At 34.2% G+C, this 21,109-nt stretch overlaps 2 protein-coding genes across 4 annotated transcripts; one reads left to right on the forward strand and one right to left on the reverse strand.

Moving 5' to 3' along the window:
* Window positions 1-546: 546 nt before the first annotated feature.
* On the reverse strand, window positions 547-14,299 carry LOC132304299 (uncharacterized). Of its 3 annotated transcripts, none has more exons than XM_059801903.1 (8): window positions 14,162-14,297; window positions 12,890-13,080; window positions 12,654-12,720; window positions 12,390-12,510; window positions 8,243-8,545; window positions 6,791-6,856; window positions 1,859-2,004; window positions 547-912 (listed from the first exon to the last, which is right to left on the reverse strand). In XM_059801903.1, the coding sequence occupies exons 2-7, from the start codon at window positions 12,987-12,989 to the stop codon at window positions 1,912-1,914; spliced, it is 750 nt and encodes a 249-aa protein (XP_059657886.1). In that variant the 5' UTR covers window positions 12,990-13,080; window positions 14,162-14,297; the 3' UTR covers window positions 547-912; window positions 1,859-1,911. The 3 variants fall into 3 exon arrangements, with proteins under 3 accessions (XP_059657886.1, XP_059657884.1, XP_059657885.1); XM_059801901.1 differs by having other exon boundaries at window positions 12,654-12,734; XM_059801902.1 differs by lacking the exon at window positions 547-912 and adding an exon at window positions 5,660-5,757 and having other exon boundaries at window positions 1,868-2,004; window positions 12,654-12,734; window positions 14,162-14,299.
* A 2,632-nt stretch (window positions 14,300-16,931) lies between these two features.
* LOC132304300 (small ribosomal subunit protein eS27y-like) lies at window positions 16,932-18,080 on the forward strand. Its single transcript, XM_059801904.1, has 4 exons — window positions 16,932-17,065; window positions 17,210-17,311; window positions 17,466-17,494; window positions 17,697-18,080. Exons 1-4 carry the CDS (start codon window positions 17,063-17,065, stop codon window positions 17,821-17,823), a joined length of 261 nt encoding a protein of 86 aa, XP_059657887.1. The 5' UTR covers window positions 16,932-17,062; the 3' UTR covers window positions 17,824-18,080.
* Window positions 18,081-21,109: the final 3,029 nt, after the last annotated feature.

Here is a 21,109-nt window from a genome sequence, read left to right on the forward strand (position 1 = left end):
TTTTGTTTTTTCTTCCAAAGTTCAAAAAAGAAAAGAAAAAGAAACCCTAAATCAAAAGCTTATATAAGGAGTATATAAGGAATTTTCACAGTTCCGTATGTAAAATTAATAAATATAAAAAGAAAGAAATTAGTGTGAAACAACATTCATGTGACGATGATAAATAAAAACAAGAGTATATGCATGATTATCAAAGCTACAAAAACCATGCAATTTGATAACACCCACACTGAGCAAAAACCACCAGGATATAGCATTAGTGGGAACCACATGAATCTGATCTGAGAGGATTTTAATCCTAGTATTATGTTGAACATATATACAACCACATTCATATTCCAAAATAAGGCCTTTTAACAATGCCTCCACACTTCTGTTATCAGCAAATACAACAGATATTCTGTTATCAGCAAATACAACATATACAGAGTGGCTATTATTATTATACAAAGGTGGATCGAAGGTGGAGAGGGTCTTGTGCTCCATCGAAGGTGGAGATTTAACCACCAAGTGGACCCACATATAATGCTCCACTCTCATCACATAATGATGCAATCTTCACCTTTGAAAGCAAATATCACATCACTCCTGCTCTAACATTGTGCAACACATATTGCGCACGAATATAAATTAATCCGAAATGTGATCAATAATCCAACACTTATAATTGATCCGCATTGGCAAAACTGCTGTAAATTGATCCATACTCTTTTATAAACTATTGCATCGAATTATCTCTGAAAAGCAATTTTCCATGATGCAGCAAGTATTCAATAACACATGCCCCAAGGGAATGGAGATACCATTGGTTTCCCAACAAAAAAAAGAAACACAAAATTTGTTCGTTTCGTTGCCTTCTCCAACCCCAACAGAGTAGTCGTTCCTCCCCGTGAGTTGGAATAGAAATTATGCCTGAAAGCAAGTACAAAATCAAATCGGTTTATTAAAAAAACATAACCCAGGTAACCTAAGAAAAACAATAACGTACTCAATAACCAAAGTTTGCGATCCCCTAGAACCGTAGAGATGGGCAAGAACTGGTACACCTAATTTTCTTTCAACCAGACCTGCTTGCTTCTTTCTATAGTAGCTCCTATCAACTATTTGAGGGAGGAGGAGCATGTACTATTTTCCCACAATTCAATCCACAAATGTATACCAAAGATGACATCTAAATATTCTAAACTCTTCGAACATTACTCATCTTTTTTAGCCTAAACCACACAATTTAAAGCCTTCAGGTATTGTGACTATTGTCTCAACCTTATTTTCCTTATCATCTCAACAAGCTTAACCCTACCACTTTTAAGCACTGAAGCTCCATGCCTACTGTTTCAGGTTCGTCAACAGACTCAACACCGATCACCTTCCTGAGTTTGCCATCTCATCCATTTTAACATCCTCGCAATGTGTTCTGATCAATTGCACGACATTCTATTCTAAAAAGCAACTATAGTGATAAGTGATATCAGGTTATTCTCTCATTTAAATCACACCCAACAAAGCCTTAAATCCTAACTAGTAGAACTAGTCCAATACTTTATAACAATAGTATATTGAAAAAGACATTGACATACAGCTAAACACGATTTCCATATTTAGAAAAAAAAAAAGGACTGCAATATTGAGGCAAACAACAGATAATGGAACATCATTTCAACTTTTAATCCATATTTTCATGTATCTTATAATTTAACCAAAAAAAGAAAAGAAAAACGATTCAAGGTTGGAGAAAAAAGAATGACACCAGAGATCCAATTACCATATTAGGAAAACAATGGATCTCAACTACAATGGCACCTTGCAATACGATTAGAATTACAATCACTACAAACTCCAAACGTAAAGACTAACCTACCTATTAGCTCGGGATCAAAATTTTGAAGCTTGGCTTATGTATGCTGAATACTGTTAACCAGTTGCCTCTGCAAGCGTTTTGCCCTTGCGCGGTCTCTTCCTTTTCCTACTCCTGCTTCTGACAGTTCCGTCACTATCCCCGCTTTCCTGCATTCAAACTTCCACATCTCACCAAAAAGATGACAATAGAAAATGTACAGAATAACGAATTATAGCAGATCAAAAGAAATACCAAAATGCTAATAGTTCTGGCAGGATCTTAAGATTATTAGTCAGGGTTTCCATAACATAAACCAGCAACATCATTCAGAGAATGCTATAATGATGACCCTTTTTGATACTCTCAACCTGTAGAACCTCCAAGCTAACATCATGGAAATTTTAGAATTTGACTTCATCAAGCCCTAACCAACTATTCGGGACAAAATTGTTGACATGCCAACAAATGCCCTCCAAAAGATGCACATAAAACATAGAATATCCTACCAGAGGCAAAGCCACGGTGTAACAGCAATGATCCAAAGACTCCTTTGGTTTGGCTCAAACACATGACAAATGATTCAACTATGGACAAAATAAACTGATAAAAAGCAATAATTTATCAGAAAGACAGGAAGACAAATATTCAACAAGGAGATTTTTCCCTATTCAATTATTATAGGAGATTTACATCCAAAAACCTAAAAGCATGATGCGAAGGACCAAAAATTAGTTGGGATAAAACATGATGCCAAAATTGTATAGCCTTCAGATACTTCTAACTTTCCCACCCCCACCCCGAGTGTCCCAACCAAAAAAAAAAAGGAAAAAAAGAAACCAAAACCAAGAGGAACTAGATGTTCTCAACTCCTACAACCTCTGACCTAATTTACAAGAAACTTTAGTGTTTTATTTCTTACAAGTCTCCTGCAAGCCACCCACGAGCGTGCATGCACAGATTTTGAAGGGGACATTTGGGTACAAACTTCCTTAAAACTGAAAGGACCAAAAACTGAAAAGTGCAAAGGCAGAGGAAGGGGGAAAAGAAACTTCACCTAAGCCCCTTGGTTCCTTTCTCAACACTTTCTGTCTTCTACCTAAAGTTCATTACAACCTAAATAAGGCAATACATAAGGTCATGCTACTTATGTCACTGTTGAACTCCCTATGTCAAACTCAACTTCTGTGTAGCACATGAATCAAGGGAGTTGAAGTGAACCATGGCAGATTCTAGCTCAAATTGAGTTACCACTCTCCAATCTACATATTCCGTCAATTTAAGGTTAGTCTTAATGCGTGAGGGCCCGCCGCAGGGGGGGGGGGCGGGGTGGGTGGGTGGTGGGGTTTGTGTTGTTGTATATTGATTCAAGAAAGCACTAAATTCATACTCCCTCCTCCCCCAAAAGTAAGTGACCTGTTTTCCTCTTTGGGACGTCCCAAAATAAATGTCCGCTTTCCCTTTCATGGCGTTCCAAATTTGAACTTTCCCCATTGTCCTTCATTTTGAAAACTTTTCAACTCAATAAATTAAACATTTAAATGTTATTGGGTTAGTTTTGTAACTTTCAACGGACCTATATATATATATATATTGTAATTTTCAAGGGAGATAATGCTAGTCCCCTTAAAAGTTGGAGACACTAAGTGCAACAGTTATTATGGGATGGAGGAAGTGTTAATCAGGAAATCTTTTTTATTTATGGGATGAAGAAAATCAAAGGCTTGGTGGTGGTCCTGTAGACTAAACAACTCAACTCAATTCACCCAAACACTATCTAGACTATCTGCATCAGCTAGATAAATCATGTTTACACCATTTTACTACAGGATGCAAATTCAATCAAACCACATGCACAAGTAAGCATCGTCTTTTCCAACTATCACAACAGATTAGTATATCATATCACTCTCTCTATTGGCTTCTCTCCTTCTATCTCCAATCAGTGCTACTCTTACCATCTCACAAATGGATCATTGAAGTTTCATCCTTCTCGTTTTACCTCAGCATCTCATCTTTTGTATTTTGTCCACGCTCATTATAGGGATATTATTTTTTGACTACCTAAAGTTTTATCCCATAAAACAGACATTGTCTTATAGTTTTTTGAAATTTTCCTTTTAACTTCATGTGAACATTGATAAAACAATTCACCAAAAGCAAACCCATCTTGATTTAATTTCATGAGCAACATCATTTATATAATGTTTCATTCCATATAGTCACTTCTAGTCCTATTAATCTTAAATCCTCCTGATTTAATAAAAGATTTATCTCTACTTCAATCTCATCTATTAACATAATAATAATACTAACAAAATAACATAGAAGTTGTATAAAAGATCTCATATCTATGACAGTTGTCCTTAACATGGTCACAATCACATCATCACGTCCTTTAATTTTCTAATACTCGCCATAATTGATCCCTAGAAATCACATCATCATCAGTTTTCTCCTAAGTCTATAAAAATCATTAAAAAAAAATTCCTCTCTATATTGATAAAAACATAAAGACCAGAACAAGAGGCTCCGATGCAGATAGGGCTGTAAATGAACCAAACGTTCGACAAACTACTGGGGCTCAACTCGTGTTCGTTTGTTTACTAAATGAGCCAAACTCAAACGAAATTTTCAAGCTCGATTAATAAACGTGCCAAACACAAACAACCTCCTACTTGGCTCGTTTGAATATATAGAACGATAGAATATTATATAATATTATTTTAACAAGGCTTCATGGATCATTATATTATATTTGAACTCATAAAAAAGTCCAAATCCAACTGTCCAAGCCCAATCCAATCAGCCAAACTTAATGGTATTATTTCATCATTGGAGCCCAGTCCCAAGCCCATCCATTATCCAATATCCATATGTAATATGTTACTGTCCCAAACCCATCTCGTGAGCATATATATATATATATATATATATAACGGTAAGGGAACCCTTGTTACTTTTATCTGAAACTTCACACAAACATGCGGCACATAACATAGCCCACATAGCCCAGATACAAACCCTAGCCGCAAAACTAAAAGAAAAGTTGATACAACGATTCATCGCGATCGAGATGAAGGTCCTGACTGTGCTAATTAGAGATGAAGGTCCTGACCAGTGATTATGTTAAGCAAGCCGATCAGTTTGTTTCTTTCACATCTTTATATATATATATATATATATGGAAATGTTTTCTCTCATCTATATATTTCCGCAAATAATGGAGGAATACTTGTGAAGATTGCTAGAAAACCATTATTTCCGGTAAGACTGTATGCGTATATATATATATAAACACACACAAACATATTTTTTCAGATCTTATTTGATGTTCTGTCCAAAAAATATAAAAAAAAATTTAAACGAGCTTAAACGAGCCGAGCTCAACCTCATTCAACTACTGCCGAGCTGAGCTCGAGCATGGCTAGTGAAAGCTCGATCAATGTCAAGCCGAGCTCGAGCCGGCTTCTGAAGTTGTTGAGCTGAGCCCGAGCACTCCAAAGCTCGGCTCATTTACAGCCCTAGATGCAGACTTACGCAAAGTCCTTTAGAGCAAATTAAATCTTTTTGTTAATTTCAGATTATATGGTTGTATTATAGCAAAATAAATAAGCAAAATATCAAATCATGCAATATAAACAAAGCATGCAATCCACATAAAATAAGCAATAAAGCTGTAAATATGAACACCTGTTTTTTTAGGTGGAAAAACCCTCAACGAGAGTAAAAAACCACAACATAGCCCAGGCAAACCAAATCCACAACGAAGAAAGAAATTTACAAACCCAGGTTACAGTTCAGTACCCTTGAGCCCCTAATTACCTCTAGACACAGATGAACACCAAACATTCAGTCGCCCTAGAAAGTCTCGGGCCATTCTCTAGTGATCAGTCTCAGCCACTAGTCATCTAGTTGTCAACCTGGTTATGGATTGATTGGATGTGTTAAATAAACTTGAGTAAGCAGAAGGGGATGTATCAACACGTATGAACACTCACCAACACTAAAAATAATGATGAATGTAAAATTAAAATGCACAGAGAAATTTTTTCTCAAAAAATATGTATATATCATTTTTTTTATAAGTAAAATATATGCATATATCATGTAAAGAGAGCTTAAACTTGTGCATAAAAACTCATAAAATTCTCTGGTGTTTCTTTTGTATCTTACACAAAAGATATGTCATAGGCAGCTAAGAGATTTATTTCAAATAGGTATGCTAAAAGAGTTTTAGTCCTATTGAAACACTGCTTTTATACCCTGTGGATAGATTGACATTGATCTCAATCGATCGATGTTTGTCAGAAAGCTTCAATCGATACCTCGATGGATTGAACTTTCTACAGATTTTTCTATTAAAAACAATTTTCAATTTTAAAAACCATGCAGAATCAAGCATATTTGGAATCAAACTAAATTTAGAAATTTGAAATTAGAATGCCATGAATATGCAATGCATATACCTAGTTTTGGTGTGTGTGCATCACATTGTAAAATTACCCTTTTACCCCTGTTGATGAAGATTACAATTTTGACCTTTGTTGTAGTCATTCTTCAACTAGGAGGCATCTAAACTTAACTCAATTTTGAACATTTCTAACCAGCTCAAAACGTCTCTGAAATAAAATCCAGTTCAACAAGTCTGAAATGTTCAACTAGATGTTGCCAGGCTCGTATGACAAGGAAATATAATGTTTATCATACATGGTGATCTATAATTGGAGTTACTAGCCTTAAACAATGCAATATGCATTGAGCTACTCCAGTCATATAGCCACAAGGCTCCAAAGTCCCAACCACTCCTTTGTATGAAGAATGATGTCGTTGCAATTGTCCAACGTAAGATTAGGATCATTAAGTATCAGACTGGTGAATACCAATACCAGGCATAAAAATCAGAAAGAAAGTAGCAGTACAAGCTTTCAGATAAAATACAAATCCAAAGATCACCTTTCCCGGAAAAGGATTTGGGTTTCCATTACTCTTCTTCTTCTTACATGACAGTGGGTTTGGACCCTGCAAAGTATAAGACAAACAGGTCACCCGTGAAAATTGGCAAAGTCACCCCAAAGAGAACAAATATTTGCAAAAATTACAATACAATATTTTGCAACGAGTCAATGACTAAAGACAATAGCTATGAGAAAACATTGAACTAGATTTTGATTTAACGCCTAATCTATCCAGTATCCCAACAACATCCACCCTTTTCACTCTTCACATATTGGCCCTGAGATGTGAATATTAAACAGAACCTGAATCAATAGTGAGTGAATATGGACACTAACATTCATGTTGTACCCAACCATCATTTTTCTACTTTAAAGAACATGAATGACAACTTCATGATCAACTAGCACTTCCTTACGCACTCCTCTACACAGTGGGTGGTGGGCTTTATTAGGTACAATCATTTCATTAGGAACAACTATTATTGAGAATTTTTGTAATCATTAGGACAATTATTTCACAGAATTGGCCTTCTAATAGTGATGTTGTTAGGGTCATAACAGGTGGCGTTGGCAGAGAGAGCGTGTTTTGGAGAAATTAATAGAGATGGATAGTGTGGGAGAAGGAAAAGAAATAAAAAGAAAAAAATGGAGAAGATAGTGGTCAAGACAGTTACGGTTTCTGATGGCCATATACGTGAGTGCCAATGGACCTCCTCCACAACGAAGGGAAGTGTAGCCAGAAATGGAGCCAAAGTCAATGAGGAAGTTTATGGTGGGCTTTTATATGGTCAAGTTTTTTTAGAATATTTATATCATTTCATGTTTATAAGTATTTTATTAAGGACATATTTAAGATTACCAGCTTTGTTAGATTTTAGTAAGAGTAAAGTTCTTGTTTTGAAGAAGGATAGATGTTATCTTAGTATCAACAAGAATTGTTCATCAATCTCACGGCTTTTCATGTGGGTAATCTTTTAAACAAACCTTCAAATAAGGGAGGATCCATATTTTTGCAAACAAAAGTAGAGATCCCCCTAATATCATATGCCTTGGAGAAGGAGGTCAGATGAATTTAGTATTAAAAAAAAAACAGTAAACAAAAATCAAGGTTTAAATGAATGAATCAGGTTATCAGCCTATCAGCTTCTTCTTTTTTTTTCTTTTTTTTTTATTAGTAAGATTTCAATTAACCTATCAGCTAAATTAGGGCAAAAGAGAGAGGAGGGGGGGGGGGGGGGGGGGGCGGGGAAGTTGTGAGGGGTTTTTGCCTTTTTATGAATAGACATGAGAGGTTTTTACAATTTTACAAACAAGATATCTCCCTGGACAGTCAGATACAGAGACTAAAGGAATTTACCCAAAAGAAAACAAAGAAGCCAACAAAAACCAAGGTCTAAACTAATGAATCAACTGAAATTAGGGAAAGAAACACATGATCATGGATCAGAACCTTAGCTTTCTTTCTCTTAAACTGAACTTTGTCCTTCACAGCTATTGTCTTCCTCACGGTATTAGCCTTGACAACCTGGTTCCCTAAACTTTGATCTACCAGATCTTCATTTGCATCGAAGGAATCCCCTGCATCTGCGGTGGCTAGGCTCTTGTTTTTCTTCATTTTTAACATCTCATACTCCAACTCAGTCATGTGTGATCGTTCTTCTTCAGCACATTTGACAAACCGCTGTTGAAAAGCAGATGGAGGCTCAAGAAATAGGGCATTTCGTAAACCAAATATCACAGGAACACCTGGTACCTGCAGCCAGAAAATGATAAGCCTTTTCTTTTTCTATGTGTGTGTGTGTGCGTGACAGAGTAAAGTAGCAGCACAAATTTAGGAAGGTCAACAATCAGTATAACTTTCCTCTCCATGAGTAGCTAAAAATAAAGTACAAAGCATCCCAAAATATTCTCCATCAAAGTCACAAATTAGAACCAAGCTGAACATCTATAATGGAACAATTAACAAATCCTTCACCGACATCATAGACAATTCAGATTCCCAATTATATTTGCAGAAGTTCTTGGTCTATTTTGAGTAATTTGCCCAGTTAGTTACTTCATTGTCAAGTAGGTGACAGGTAATGACCAACTAAAAGGAGTCTATTTAAATTACAAACACGTCCCTAATAACGCCAACTAAAAATAACCAGCATTGCAATATTAGAAAAAGAGAGAGTTAATCCATTGGGAATACACTTGAAACTAGGGCTGCAAATGAACCGAGCTATTCATGGGCTCGGCTCGTTAAAAGCTCGGTTCGGGCTCGTTCGTGAAATAAGCGAGCCGAGCTTGAACACATTTTTTAGGCTCATTTAGTAAACGAGCCGAGCTTGAGCAACGCTAAGCTCGGCTCATGAACAGGCTCGTTTAGTAAAATGATTAGATTTTATTTTATTTTATTTTATATTCATATACAATTGTGTGGCCCATTTAATATAAAGCCAATCAAAATTCATTTCACCTTAAGCCCAATTTCATTTAACTTTAAGCCCAACTCTATTTCACCTGCCCAACTCTACTTAACCTATTACCTTACATATATATATATATATATATTTATCTTTACATCACGCAATGGATTTCTGACCAAATTCATTACAGCAGCCACAACAAAACTCACTCGCGGCATTGCTCCTCTTATCTTCAACACGTCGCTTCTTCCTCTCTAGCACTCCGGCAACTGTCTCCAACAAGTCTGTGCAATATCGTTCGTGAAGTAATCGAGCCGAGCTTGAACACATTTTTTAGGCTCGTTTAGTAAATGAGCCGAGCTTGAGCAATGCTAAGCTCGGCTCGTTATGCTCGTGAACAAGCTCGTTTAGTAAAATGATTAATTTTTATTTTATTTTATTCTATAGTCATATGCAATTGTGTGGCCCATTTAATATAAAGCCAATCAAAATTCATTTCACCATAATCCCAATTTCATTTAATTTTAAGCCCAACTTTATTAGCCCAATTTCATTTAACTTTAAGCCCAACTTTATTTCACCTGCCAAAATAAAAAATAAAAATAAATAAATAAAATAAGAAATAAATAAATAATAATAATAAATAAAATAAAAAAACTTATCAAAAAAAAAACTTTATATCACGCATTGGATTTCTGACCAAACCGCAACAAAACTCACTCGCAGCATCGCTCCTCTTATCTCCAACGCGTCGCTTCTTCCTCTCTAACACTCCGGTGACTGTCTCCAACAAGTCTCTGCAATATCTGTCTATGAAACCCTAAGCAAATCTTGCAACATCACTTCTCTAATCCCATCCCTTTCAACATCGATACAACATCGCTTCCTCTCTCTTACAGTGAGGGTTTTCAATAGATCTCTCTATCAAATCTCTCTTTGGGTCCCAATGTCTCAATCTCATTTTAGTGTTGGGGGGATCAGAAGAATGATCAGAGAATGCGAAAGAGACGCAGTGATGCTCTTCGATCCATTATCAGAACACTATTAGATTTGAAGCTTTTTGTTTTTCTCTTTTCTTTTCTTTTATTATTATTTTTTTTTTTCATTTTGGTTTGAAGGCGAGCCCAAGCCGAGCCCGAGCTTTGCCAAAATATTGGCAAGCCGAGCCCGAGCACCCTCCTGAAACTTGCGAGCCGAGTCCGAGCAAGATAAAGCTCAACTCAGCTCGGCTCGGCTCATTTGCAGCCCTACTTGAAACACAGCAATTAAGGCTAAGCAAGCAAGTACTATAAATGCAGCACAATATTCTGTGCCTAAAGGAGCCCTAGGTTAGCAATAATGTAATGCATCCTGATTTGAAGGTTAAGTAACAAAGTTAAACATTTAGAAAGCTAAACAAAAATCAGTTTAATCCTTCCCATTCCCATCCCCTCTGATCATTCATTTTTTGTTACAAATTAGTGTTATTGGGATATTCCATGAGTAAAAGTTGTCTGTCTATGGAGTATGTCAATTCATCAAAAGACTCGTATCAACATTGAAGTTGTGATTGTAGATTGAAAACTGAGTCGAGAGATCGTGTCAACCTTGAAAAGCAAGTGACATAAAAGACCATAGGATCTGGAGTGATTGATTTAACAATTAAGTTGATTAAAAAGGTTTCTAATTCACCACTCACGGTGGAAGAACATATAATGACTATGTATACCGGAACAAATGGTTATCTTCAGTCATTAGAAATTGGATAGGTAATAATTGGTTAAAATTGATCTAATATGAATTAGAAAAACTTTAATTAACTTGGATTAATTAAAACTAATTAAAATTAGTTTGAATATGGTTAAGAAGCCTAAAATTAAATATTATTCAATTGAGAATGGGTTTGGAAACTTTCTTTACATCAAAAAGCTTGGATTTTGATTTTTAACTTAAAAACCAAATTAAAATTTTATTTTGGTAAGGAGTTGAAGTTGTTAAAACTGACCTTTGTGTCTTTAAAAATATATATTAAAATAAAATACCTGAAATCTCGTAATAAACATTATATATTCAGGTAGACTCCATAAGTTTTCTATCGATATTAAAGTCCGTTTGACCCCTCAATGAAGAGCATAAAAGCTCGATTGATGAACTATCAAACAAACATTACTAAGGCTGCTTCGATCAATTGAAATATCAATCAAATACTGTTGTAGCTGTTTTGATTCATAGAAACTTGCTTTAGATCGACTAAAAGGACGCCTAGTGTTGGTAAAATATGTGGTTCCAAGTCCGAAATGGTTTCCAAACCTTTCAAAACTTACTCAAGACTTTCCTAATCAATTTCTAATCAGTCCACACTATAAAAAAAGTGCTCTAGGAGTCTCCAAACGTAAGAAAACAAAAGAAATACAACTACACAATTGTGGGAGAGATTGAGAGCCTTATTTTATAGAACATCCTATTATATTACGGGATTGAGTTCTAAAGCAAGGAACTTCATTGGAAAGATTGATCAACCACAACATATATGCATCAAACAAAGGGTTGGGCATGACTGTTCATTAGGAATCAATATACAGATTGAATAGCAAATCACATGAAGAATGGATTCATTGACTGGCAGCAACAAGAACCCAGGTTGAGCATCTAGTGTGAGTGTAGATCCGAAATGACAAAGCGATTCTTGGGTCAGAGTTTGGTTAACCAAATTCTACAGTTAGTGGATTTAATTTGCCCAAACTAGGTCTCATGAGTCTCCCATTGGACCCATTCCACGTAAAAATTGGTGTTAATGTGTGGATGATATTATGCTTTATATTTCCACACTCATCTTTACATGCTTGTCTGTAATACTACATTATCATGAAAGGTAAAAGTGGGAGCAATTATAGACCCTTCAAGATCAAGATTAAGAGAAAGAAAGTAACTTTGTACACTTCGAGCCAGTTAAAACTCACTATTTAGTTATCAAAAGCTATTCACCCCCTCTAGGTCTAATTGGACATAGCGTACTCTATTGAAGACTTTGTTGCTCTTAACTCTTGGACTCAAGAATTCCTATGTGACGTAAGTGCAATAAACCTTTTTTATTATCCATTTGCCCCATGGTTTTGGGAACCAAAGATTGGTTGTATCTACCTAAAATTCCAATGTCACTATGTGTAATAACAATAATTGACAGCTATGCAAAGAAAAAATGCAAACCTCCTGCAACTTCTTCCGTAAATCAGCATCCTGAGTGGCAACAAAGAAGTGCTCAGGGTTGTTTTCTCCAATAACTTCCATTATGCAAGCCACAGCACTCTTCCTCCTCTCATGGTCACATCTGAGAACAAGTTTCATAGTTTACAAGACTAGATAGAACCATGAACAGAAAAGACCAAATAATTGTAAGAGTAGGTTTATTCACCCATACAGATTTTTGTGTTGTGTTCTGCTTAACAAAATGGAGGAAGGAAAAGGGCTGACCTTGCAGTCATGAGTTTCCGAGCTGCCTTAAGAGATTCAGAATAGGAGTCACCAAGGCTATTCAATTCTGCAAGAACACATCTAAACCCCAAAAAATAAATAAATAAAAAGAAAGAAAGAAAAAGGCAAATAAAGCTTACACCAAGAGGAAGGGGGATGATTTTCTCACAAACTAGGATGGAGCAAATTCGGTAATTTAACATTCACAGAAATATAACAAAGGAAAACTGGCTAACCTGGTGGTAAAGATTTTGACTTCAGCACCGAGTGTATTTGAGAGGGCTGTATCAGCTGGAGTAATACGATTGACAAGAAGGTGATGTACAAAAGTTCCATCGCATAGAACCTTGAAGGGCTCTCGAAAGCCAAAGCAAGCTGTATAAAACCTGACACTCTTGCGATGGCGCTTCTGCTTTTTCAACCTCATCTAAAAAAATATATAGGGAAAAAGAACAAACCAATAATTTATGCACACGTAAATATAATAATCATAACAATTTTGCAATGCACGCACCAAAAATAAAAAAGGTAAAACAAATGCAGAACCTTTTATATACAAAAAATATAATTTTATATCAAAAACACAAACAGCCATGTATATGTATATGTATAAATCTATACATGTTTGTGGTCATTTTCCTAAGCTCAGAAGATAAGCATAAATAAAAAATCAAAAACATATATACGCATATATAAAAATCTTTACCCAAGTTAAAATTATTGAAACCTAGTTCAAATTCGAGATTGTAAAGAAAATAAACAGTAGAAGATAGAAGCTCTAACCCTAAACCGAATAGGAAAACTATAGAAGAAGGAAAACGCTAATCAAATCATTTGAAAGACCAACAAAATGCACGCTCGGGCTGCCTTCTTGCTTGTCGCGGAGCTCGCAACTATTTTTGAGGATTTTATTTATAATTATGCATATTCTTAGTACATACTGTGTAGTGACACTCATCAAGTCTACAATTCAGCTAAACTATATAAGAGACTTAACCATTCAATACACAAATTATTGCATAAAATTTGAGATTGCACTGTGAAAAAATAATTTTTTTGTTGTGTAATACCCTAATCATGGAATTTGAAAGACCAAAAAAATGTATGCTCAAGCTGCCTTCTTGCCTGTCGCAGAGCTCGCTACTATTTTTGAGGATTTTATATATAATTATGCATATTCTTAGTACATATTGTGTAGTGACACTCATCATGTCTACAATTCATTATCCAGCTACACTATATAAGAGACTTAACCATTCAATACACAAATTATTGTATATATCAATCTATGGATTATAGTAACCATAAAATATTTTCTCTTCTTCAATTACAGTTTTTCCTCTAGTTAAGACACGAATTTAATAGTGAGAAAAAAAAGTCTTGCAATCCGAAGCTCTTTTCCAAAAATAATTGGTATATCAAGTCCAGATTTGAGAGTGAGAGAAGAAAATAATAGATTATAGAGAGAGACTAACATATCTGAGAAGAGAGAGCGAGAGAACGCTTACCCGAGTTGTTGTCGGTCGTCGTCGCCGAAATTCGCCGGTCGTTACAGGTGAGAGGGATGAGGATTAGAGAGACGAGACTTTTAGGGGTTTTGGTTCGGCTGAGAGAGAGGGAAAGAGAATGTAAAATATTTTTTTACCTACTTTGATGTTGGATGTATAAAATACAGTATTTACGGGGGAAAAAAAATTTAATAAAATTTAATAAAAATAATTTATTTATTAAATTTAGGTAAATTATTTTACGCTAATCTAAATTTTTGTCAAATCTCAAAAACAGAAAAAATAAATAAATATTATTTTACATTTGTTTCCAAACCTACAAAAATTTGTAATGAAATTTTGGGTAATAGCTAAAGTGGGGCACCTAGGTTTGGAATTTAAGAACAGGTGTGAAAGTCAGTGTAAGTCTTATAACAGAATTTCTTGGGTGGGTTTGGATAAAGGGAGAAAAAAGGGAAAAACGGAAAAAATTTAAAATTATAAGAATTTGGATTGGATGAAAAAAATAAAAAATATGATAGAATTTCTACAAGTTGTTGAATTTTCCAATATGTAAATATATATAAATTAAACAAAACACATAAAAAAATTCGATGTCATCAAACTTGTGTCATATTATAACATGTTTTTCTTGTCTTTCTCTCTCATATGTACCTGAAGGTGGTGATTTTTTTTTTTTTTTTTTGCCATTCTTTAAATTTTATTTTTTTTTTATTTTTTTTTTTGGTCGAATTTTCTTTAAATTCTTTGGCCGTGCTTTGATGTACTTTCTTTTACTACTCGTGTGAGATTAATTCGATCATATTTATACAAAGTAAAATTGAGTAATACGGAAGTAGATTGTAATTTACACGTCTATCCCTTGTTTAGGTCAATTGACTCCTAGTTAAGAAACTCGGAGGTCTAAGAATATGTTTGGATTGACTTTTCGAACGCTGCTTTTGACTTATGGAACTCAAAAGCTATTAAAAATGGTGTCTGGCTAATTTTTCAAATAAAGCTTTTGGGTTTTAGAAGAGCGTTTTAGTGAGTGTTTGGGATTGCTTCTTTATTACTGAAAAACACTTCCATTTTTTAAAATTGCAGTGCAATGTGTTTGGTGAAAAAAAAAAAAAAAAAAACTCTTATAAAAGGTAGTGGTTAGGTCTAAAAAACGCGTTTAAGTGAAGTTAGAAATCGTAACTTTCAAAATTGCGTTACGAGTAGAGGTTCATTAGGTAACTAATTTTCTTTTAGACAATTTAATCCATTTAGATTTTTTTATAAATACAATTTTATACCTTCTACAAACAAATAGCAAACAATATCTGGGATTCTGTGACAAATGAAGATACTAGTTTATTTTAGGACTCTGAATTATATAATTGTTAGATGTTTAATTTTTAATAAATTGTGACTAGTAATTTGTTTTTAAAATAACTATAATACATTTATACTATTATCTTAAATAACAACTAATTGTGTTATAGTGTTTAGTTTTATTTTATGAAATGCTCTCTATATTGCAAAATATTATATTATTAAATTTCATTATTGGATAGCATATAAGCAAATTTGCTTATTTTATTACTGAAAAATCTCAAATCAAATCGGATACAAATCAATCATCATTAAAAAATGTTTAACTCATTTATTTTTTAGTACTTAATACAAATTCGATATCATAACCAAAATATATGATATTTGGAAAAAAAAATATTTGATCTTTATAAATTATTGAACTCGATGAAATTTTATAATATTTAATATTAGGGAATTAGTATATGTTTAATGTAAGGAGAATATAGTAAAATTAGTAATAAAAGTGCTTTAAACAATATTATTACCAAACAAATTTAAAAGTGCTTCAAGTATAAAATGTATTTTATACAACGTCTTAATTGCGTTTTAGTGACAACTCTTTTATAACAGCTCTACAATTAAAAGCGTTTTTAACATTTTAACGGCAATTTCAAATGAGTTCTTAGTGAAGCTGGTATCGTTTAGCTTTTCCAAAACACTCTTCTTGAAGACACAGGAAGCTTATGAATACTTTTAAATGATAACCGTACCCCTTTGGAAGCCAAAACAAGAATATAACTGAAGTTTCTGAAAGATGAAATAAAAAAATATAAATGTTATGTTTGGAAGTACCGAATTGATAGTTTGGATTTTAAATTAGAAGAAATTTAATAAAAATTTGAATTTGGAAGAAATTTAGTTCAAATTTTGAACTAAGTTTCCTTCCATCCCAAATTCAAAGAAGCAATTCGATGCTGCCAAAAGCAAAAATAAAAAATAAAAAATAAAAAAATTAGATCACCTTAAACGTAGGTCTCAAAATTTCATAATGAACTTCAAATAATTTGTGCAAGTTGGGACTTATTTGTAGAAGCTGAGTTTTGAGTAGGCCTATAAATGAACCAAATGTCCGATGAACAATTTGATTTTGGCTCGTTAAGAATTCGGTTCGTGTTTGTTTGATTAATAAAGCAAATAAGCTTAAACAAAAATTTTAGACTCCTTTATTTGTGAGTGCGTTTGTGAACCGGCTCAGCTCATTTTGCGCTTGAAATATACATCTATAATTTTATTTAGTCCATATAATATTTAATTAATCCACATGAATAAAGGTCAAGTCCAATACAGCCCAGCCCAATAGTCACTACAATCAATCCAGTACAGCCCATCTGCATGAAAACCCACACACCCTATTGAAAATAAAACTATAACCCAAACGGGCCAAACCCATTTCTTATTTTCCCAAGCCCATTCCTACCTTCATCCATCTAAACCCTAACCACGTCCTCCCTTTATATATCTAAACCCTAACTTCGTCTGCCTCCTCTTGCATTATCGACGACCCTGTGTCTCGCTCTCTTTGTCTAGGGTTTGCGATTCTGTCAAACTTCTCTACCGAAAATGGTATGTCAATTAGCTTACATCATATATATATATGTGTGTGTAGAAAATTGTTTTAATCTGAATCACAATTTCAATTTGCTTTGTTTGGGAATTTTTTTTTGGTTGTTCTTTTTCTCATAGCGATTTGTGTATCTAAACTCCTAGGTTCTTCCAAACGATGTTGATTTGCTCAATCCGCCTGCCGACCTCGAGAAGAAGAAGCACAAGCTCAAGCGTCTCGTGCAGTCGCCCAACTCCTTCTTCATGGTATGTATATTCATATGTATCTCTCTCTATATATCTATAATACACTTGTGTATTTATCTGTAGTTCTGTAAATTTCGTCTTTCATTCCTGATTATGCACGTGTAAACATTTGTTGGTAATAATGTTATTTTTATTTTTTTGTTTTTTTTTGTAGGATGTGAAATGCCAAGGTTGCTTCAACATGTAAGTTGTTGGTTTAGATTTTGCTATTATGGTCCTTGTATGATTACTTCGATTAAGTATATACTGTATGTTAATTTATTTATTTATTTATTTTGGCAAGTATAATGTATATTAATTTAATTACTGGTGTTGTTAACTGCATTGGGTCACAAAAATCTTGATCTGTGTGTAAATATATTTATATGTATATGTATGATTGCAGAACTACTGTGTTCAGTCACTCCCAAACAGTTGTGAAGTGTGGGAATTGCCAGACAGTGCTGTGCCAACCAACCGGTGGGCGTGCGAGACTTACGGAGGGATGTTCTTTTAGGAGAAAGGGGGATTGATGATGGTATTTATACACAATATGCTGGTAGATGCTGGGTGGGGTTTCCAGTTTTAGTTTGGTTTCAATTCAAGAAACGAGGCAGGTTGTTTTTTCGGATTTATCTTATGTTTTCGCTGTGTCATTTTGTTCGTTAGGACCAAGTTTTGGATCTATGACTATATCTTGAGCTTTTATCTTGTTATGGATCTATATGACTATGTCTGGAGATTTTATATTGCTATTGTTTGGTGCAATGAAATTAAGTCGTTTCAATTACATATTGTTGTGGTTACTTTTGGGTGTTTGTGCATTAGCCTTATTAGATGCTCATGCGGTAACTTAAGTTGGTTAGTGATTAAACACAATTTGATTTAGATTTTGTTGAAGGCTCACATAGTCATGTGATTCATATAGATAACAAAACTAAAATAAAATTTGGGAGACTTCACTATGCATGGTTGTGAAAGTCTCTATCTAAATCTTGCCATCTTAAAACCTATCAGGGCTGAATCTGACCAGATCTCCGTGAAATATTTGACAATGGAATGGTTGTGAAATTTTATGGATTTTACTTGTCCTACTTTACAGCCTTATGCTATTATTCTTTTGTATATCTTAATCTTGATAAGTTACCTCTTCAATGGAAGAAGATTTGATGAGTTAATGTCAAAATGATACCTTCTAGTCAGTTCAGATTTGTAACTTCTCTTCTTGACTAGTATTGACTTGATTTTGTTTTCTATTCGTTTTCTAGTAATTTTTCTTTGTGGTTGGTCATCTCCTCACTAAAAACCTTGGTTTCACATTTGTATATCTATTCTGTTCTGATGTGAAAATATCTTTTATAGTCGCTAGTAAAAGTCATTTAAAATGTTAATATAATAATTTCTTGAAATACCTTTGTGAAATGTATGATCATTGATAAGTGGTGGACGTTTCATGAATTTTTTTAGATGTGTTGTCATAGTTATGTAAATTTAGGAGAAATTATTCATTCCCTAAGGGTACCATGTCGTCCTGCCTATGTGATATCCCATGCTATTAAAATGTTCGTATCAACTGCAAAGATAACTGACGGAGTCATTAACTCCGTTTGACGTTTCAAATTTCAAAATAAAAAATTCAAAGTTAGATTAAGAGCTGCCCCAAATTCCAAATTCTAATCCTACTAGAGTTCCCCCCATCACTGGAACACCACCATAGTTCTTCCTGAGAACCAAGCTGAATCATGTTCTCTCTCTCCCTATGAATTATGTCACTCTCTCTTGAACCCCCTTTTTTTTTTGCTCAGTCAATTTTAAGAAAAGATATGCATCTTTGTAGTGGTGTACACGACTATATTTCTATTTGGTTGAATATGTATTAAAGTAACTCCTACAATGTTGAAGTTGGTGATATCTGAAATTTTGAAGTTGGTTTGCAAGGCTTGCGAGACTCGTAAATCTAATTATTCGTTTCACATTTTTTTCTCGTCATGATTTTTGATCTATGGAAAGAAACCCACTCACTCATTAGACAAACGTTTTCCCTATGACATACACACATGCAATAGTAAAGACAAAGGATATATAAAAACAACTGTAACGCAACATTGCATAAGATAGGAATTGGGGGATTTCGATCTCGAGCCGTCGATTGGCCAAGTTTGAAGTCGCTCATCTACTTCTCCTGCACTTCCTTATAACTGTTTTATCTGTATTATAATTATTATTTTATTGTTCCTGAATCTTGTTTGCAACATTTTCAGTCAATCGCTTTTGTGAGGCGTTGCGTTCATCGGTCACCGATGGACGTGTCAATGAGAGCGTAAATTCTTGTCAATGCTGACCTTTACTTTCATAGCAGATACGAGCCTACAACTTGTGTATGTCATCGTAGTCTGTTTTCCGATGAACGTGTCAATGAGAGCGTAAATTCTTGTCAATGCTGACCTTTACTTTCATAGCAGATACGAGCCTACAACTTGTGTATGTCATCGTAGTCTGTTTTGTGGTCGGGTTGTGAAATATTCTCTGTTTACCTTCTTTTTCTTTTTCTTTTTTCTTTTTTTTAACACATGCACATTTTGAATTGAATTGGATTTGAAACTTAGGATTACATGTAAACAAATAACTGAGATGTTATCATACCTTCTCGATTAAATCAGATGTTTGCTTTCCATTATGTTGCATTTCGCTTCCTTGTTTCTTTCTTGTGTCTATAAATAGTCTTTAACAGAGAGTGAATGTGCAAAGACTAAAAGTTGGGCACCATTTTCCTCTTAGTTTATAAAATGACTGTAAGTTGTGTTGTCTTCTGTTGTCTTCAATATCCTCGTACACATTAGATGGATAGCATGTTGATTCAAAATCGTCTTCCATTTCACAATTTAGCTTATGGTCCTACAAGGTCTCCAGTTTTTGAATGGTCTCAAATTTGGGGGGCATTTTTGGTATTGATTGATGAACAAAGAGGAAAGTGTTATGTAAAAAAACATACTAAATATTACTACTATTTGTTATTGCTTGACCTTCCTAGTAATTTTGCCTAGGGTGCTTTATTCTTCATCTTCTCTAAAAATGATTCAAACAACCAAACAAGTACGAATTAACTCTTCTTTTTTTTTGCTCTTAGATGCTGCTATCTTTCATGAATAAGAAAGTCACAGTTGTGCTTACCGTTGATATGATTTATTGTCTAAATTTTATCTGCATTTGTAAATTTAATTAAATCTTTACAACTCGCTTGTTGAATTGAGTTTTAATATTTTTACTGGTGATGAAAAGTTCACCATTTAAAGTGTCGGAAAAATTTAAGTAAATGTGGTGGTTGAGAGAACATCTAAGACGAGTGATGGATTGTCTTTGACAAGGTCATGTGTTGGTGACAAAGAAAAGAGTAGTTCATAATTGAGTAGCTGTAACAAGTAGAGTTAATCAGAAGAACTAAGAATTGGAAAACATGGTAAAGCAAAGTTTTATGTATCATGTATTGACGTATTTTGTGTTACTCTTCCGCATCATGTTACAAATTTATATTTTATTCGGTCTGTAAGGTTATTCCACCAGTAGCTTGGGGGGCTTATTGTTTCTAGTATGTCAATAAAGCTCCTTATTAAATTCAATCACACTAGATCAATGTACTTGGTTTCTCAAGTACCCTAATTATATGAGAATCACTTTGAAACTTGCTGTAAATGAAGAGTGCAACTGCAGCAGCAACATAAACCTGTTTAAGCTCCGATCGGTTCTTTGATTGCTCATTGAGCACTTTCTTGTTAAGTTTTGAACAATCTAAAACGTGTTTCAACAAATCCACCTAGTAGC

Source organism: Cornus florida, unplaced genomic scaffold (genome assembly GCF_030987335.1).
Source record: "Cornus florida cultivar Cherokee Brave unplaced genomic scaffold, ASM3098733v1 CherokeeBrave_3.0.0_Hap2_Chr04, whole genome shotgun sequence".
Classification (NCBI taxonomy): Eukaryota; Viridiplantae; Streptophyta; class Magnoliopsida; order Cornales; family Cornaceae; genus Cornus; species Cornus florida.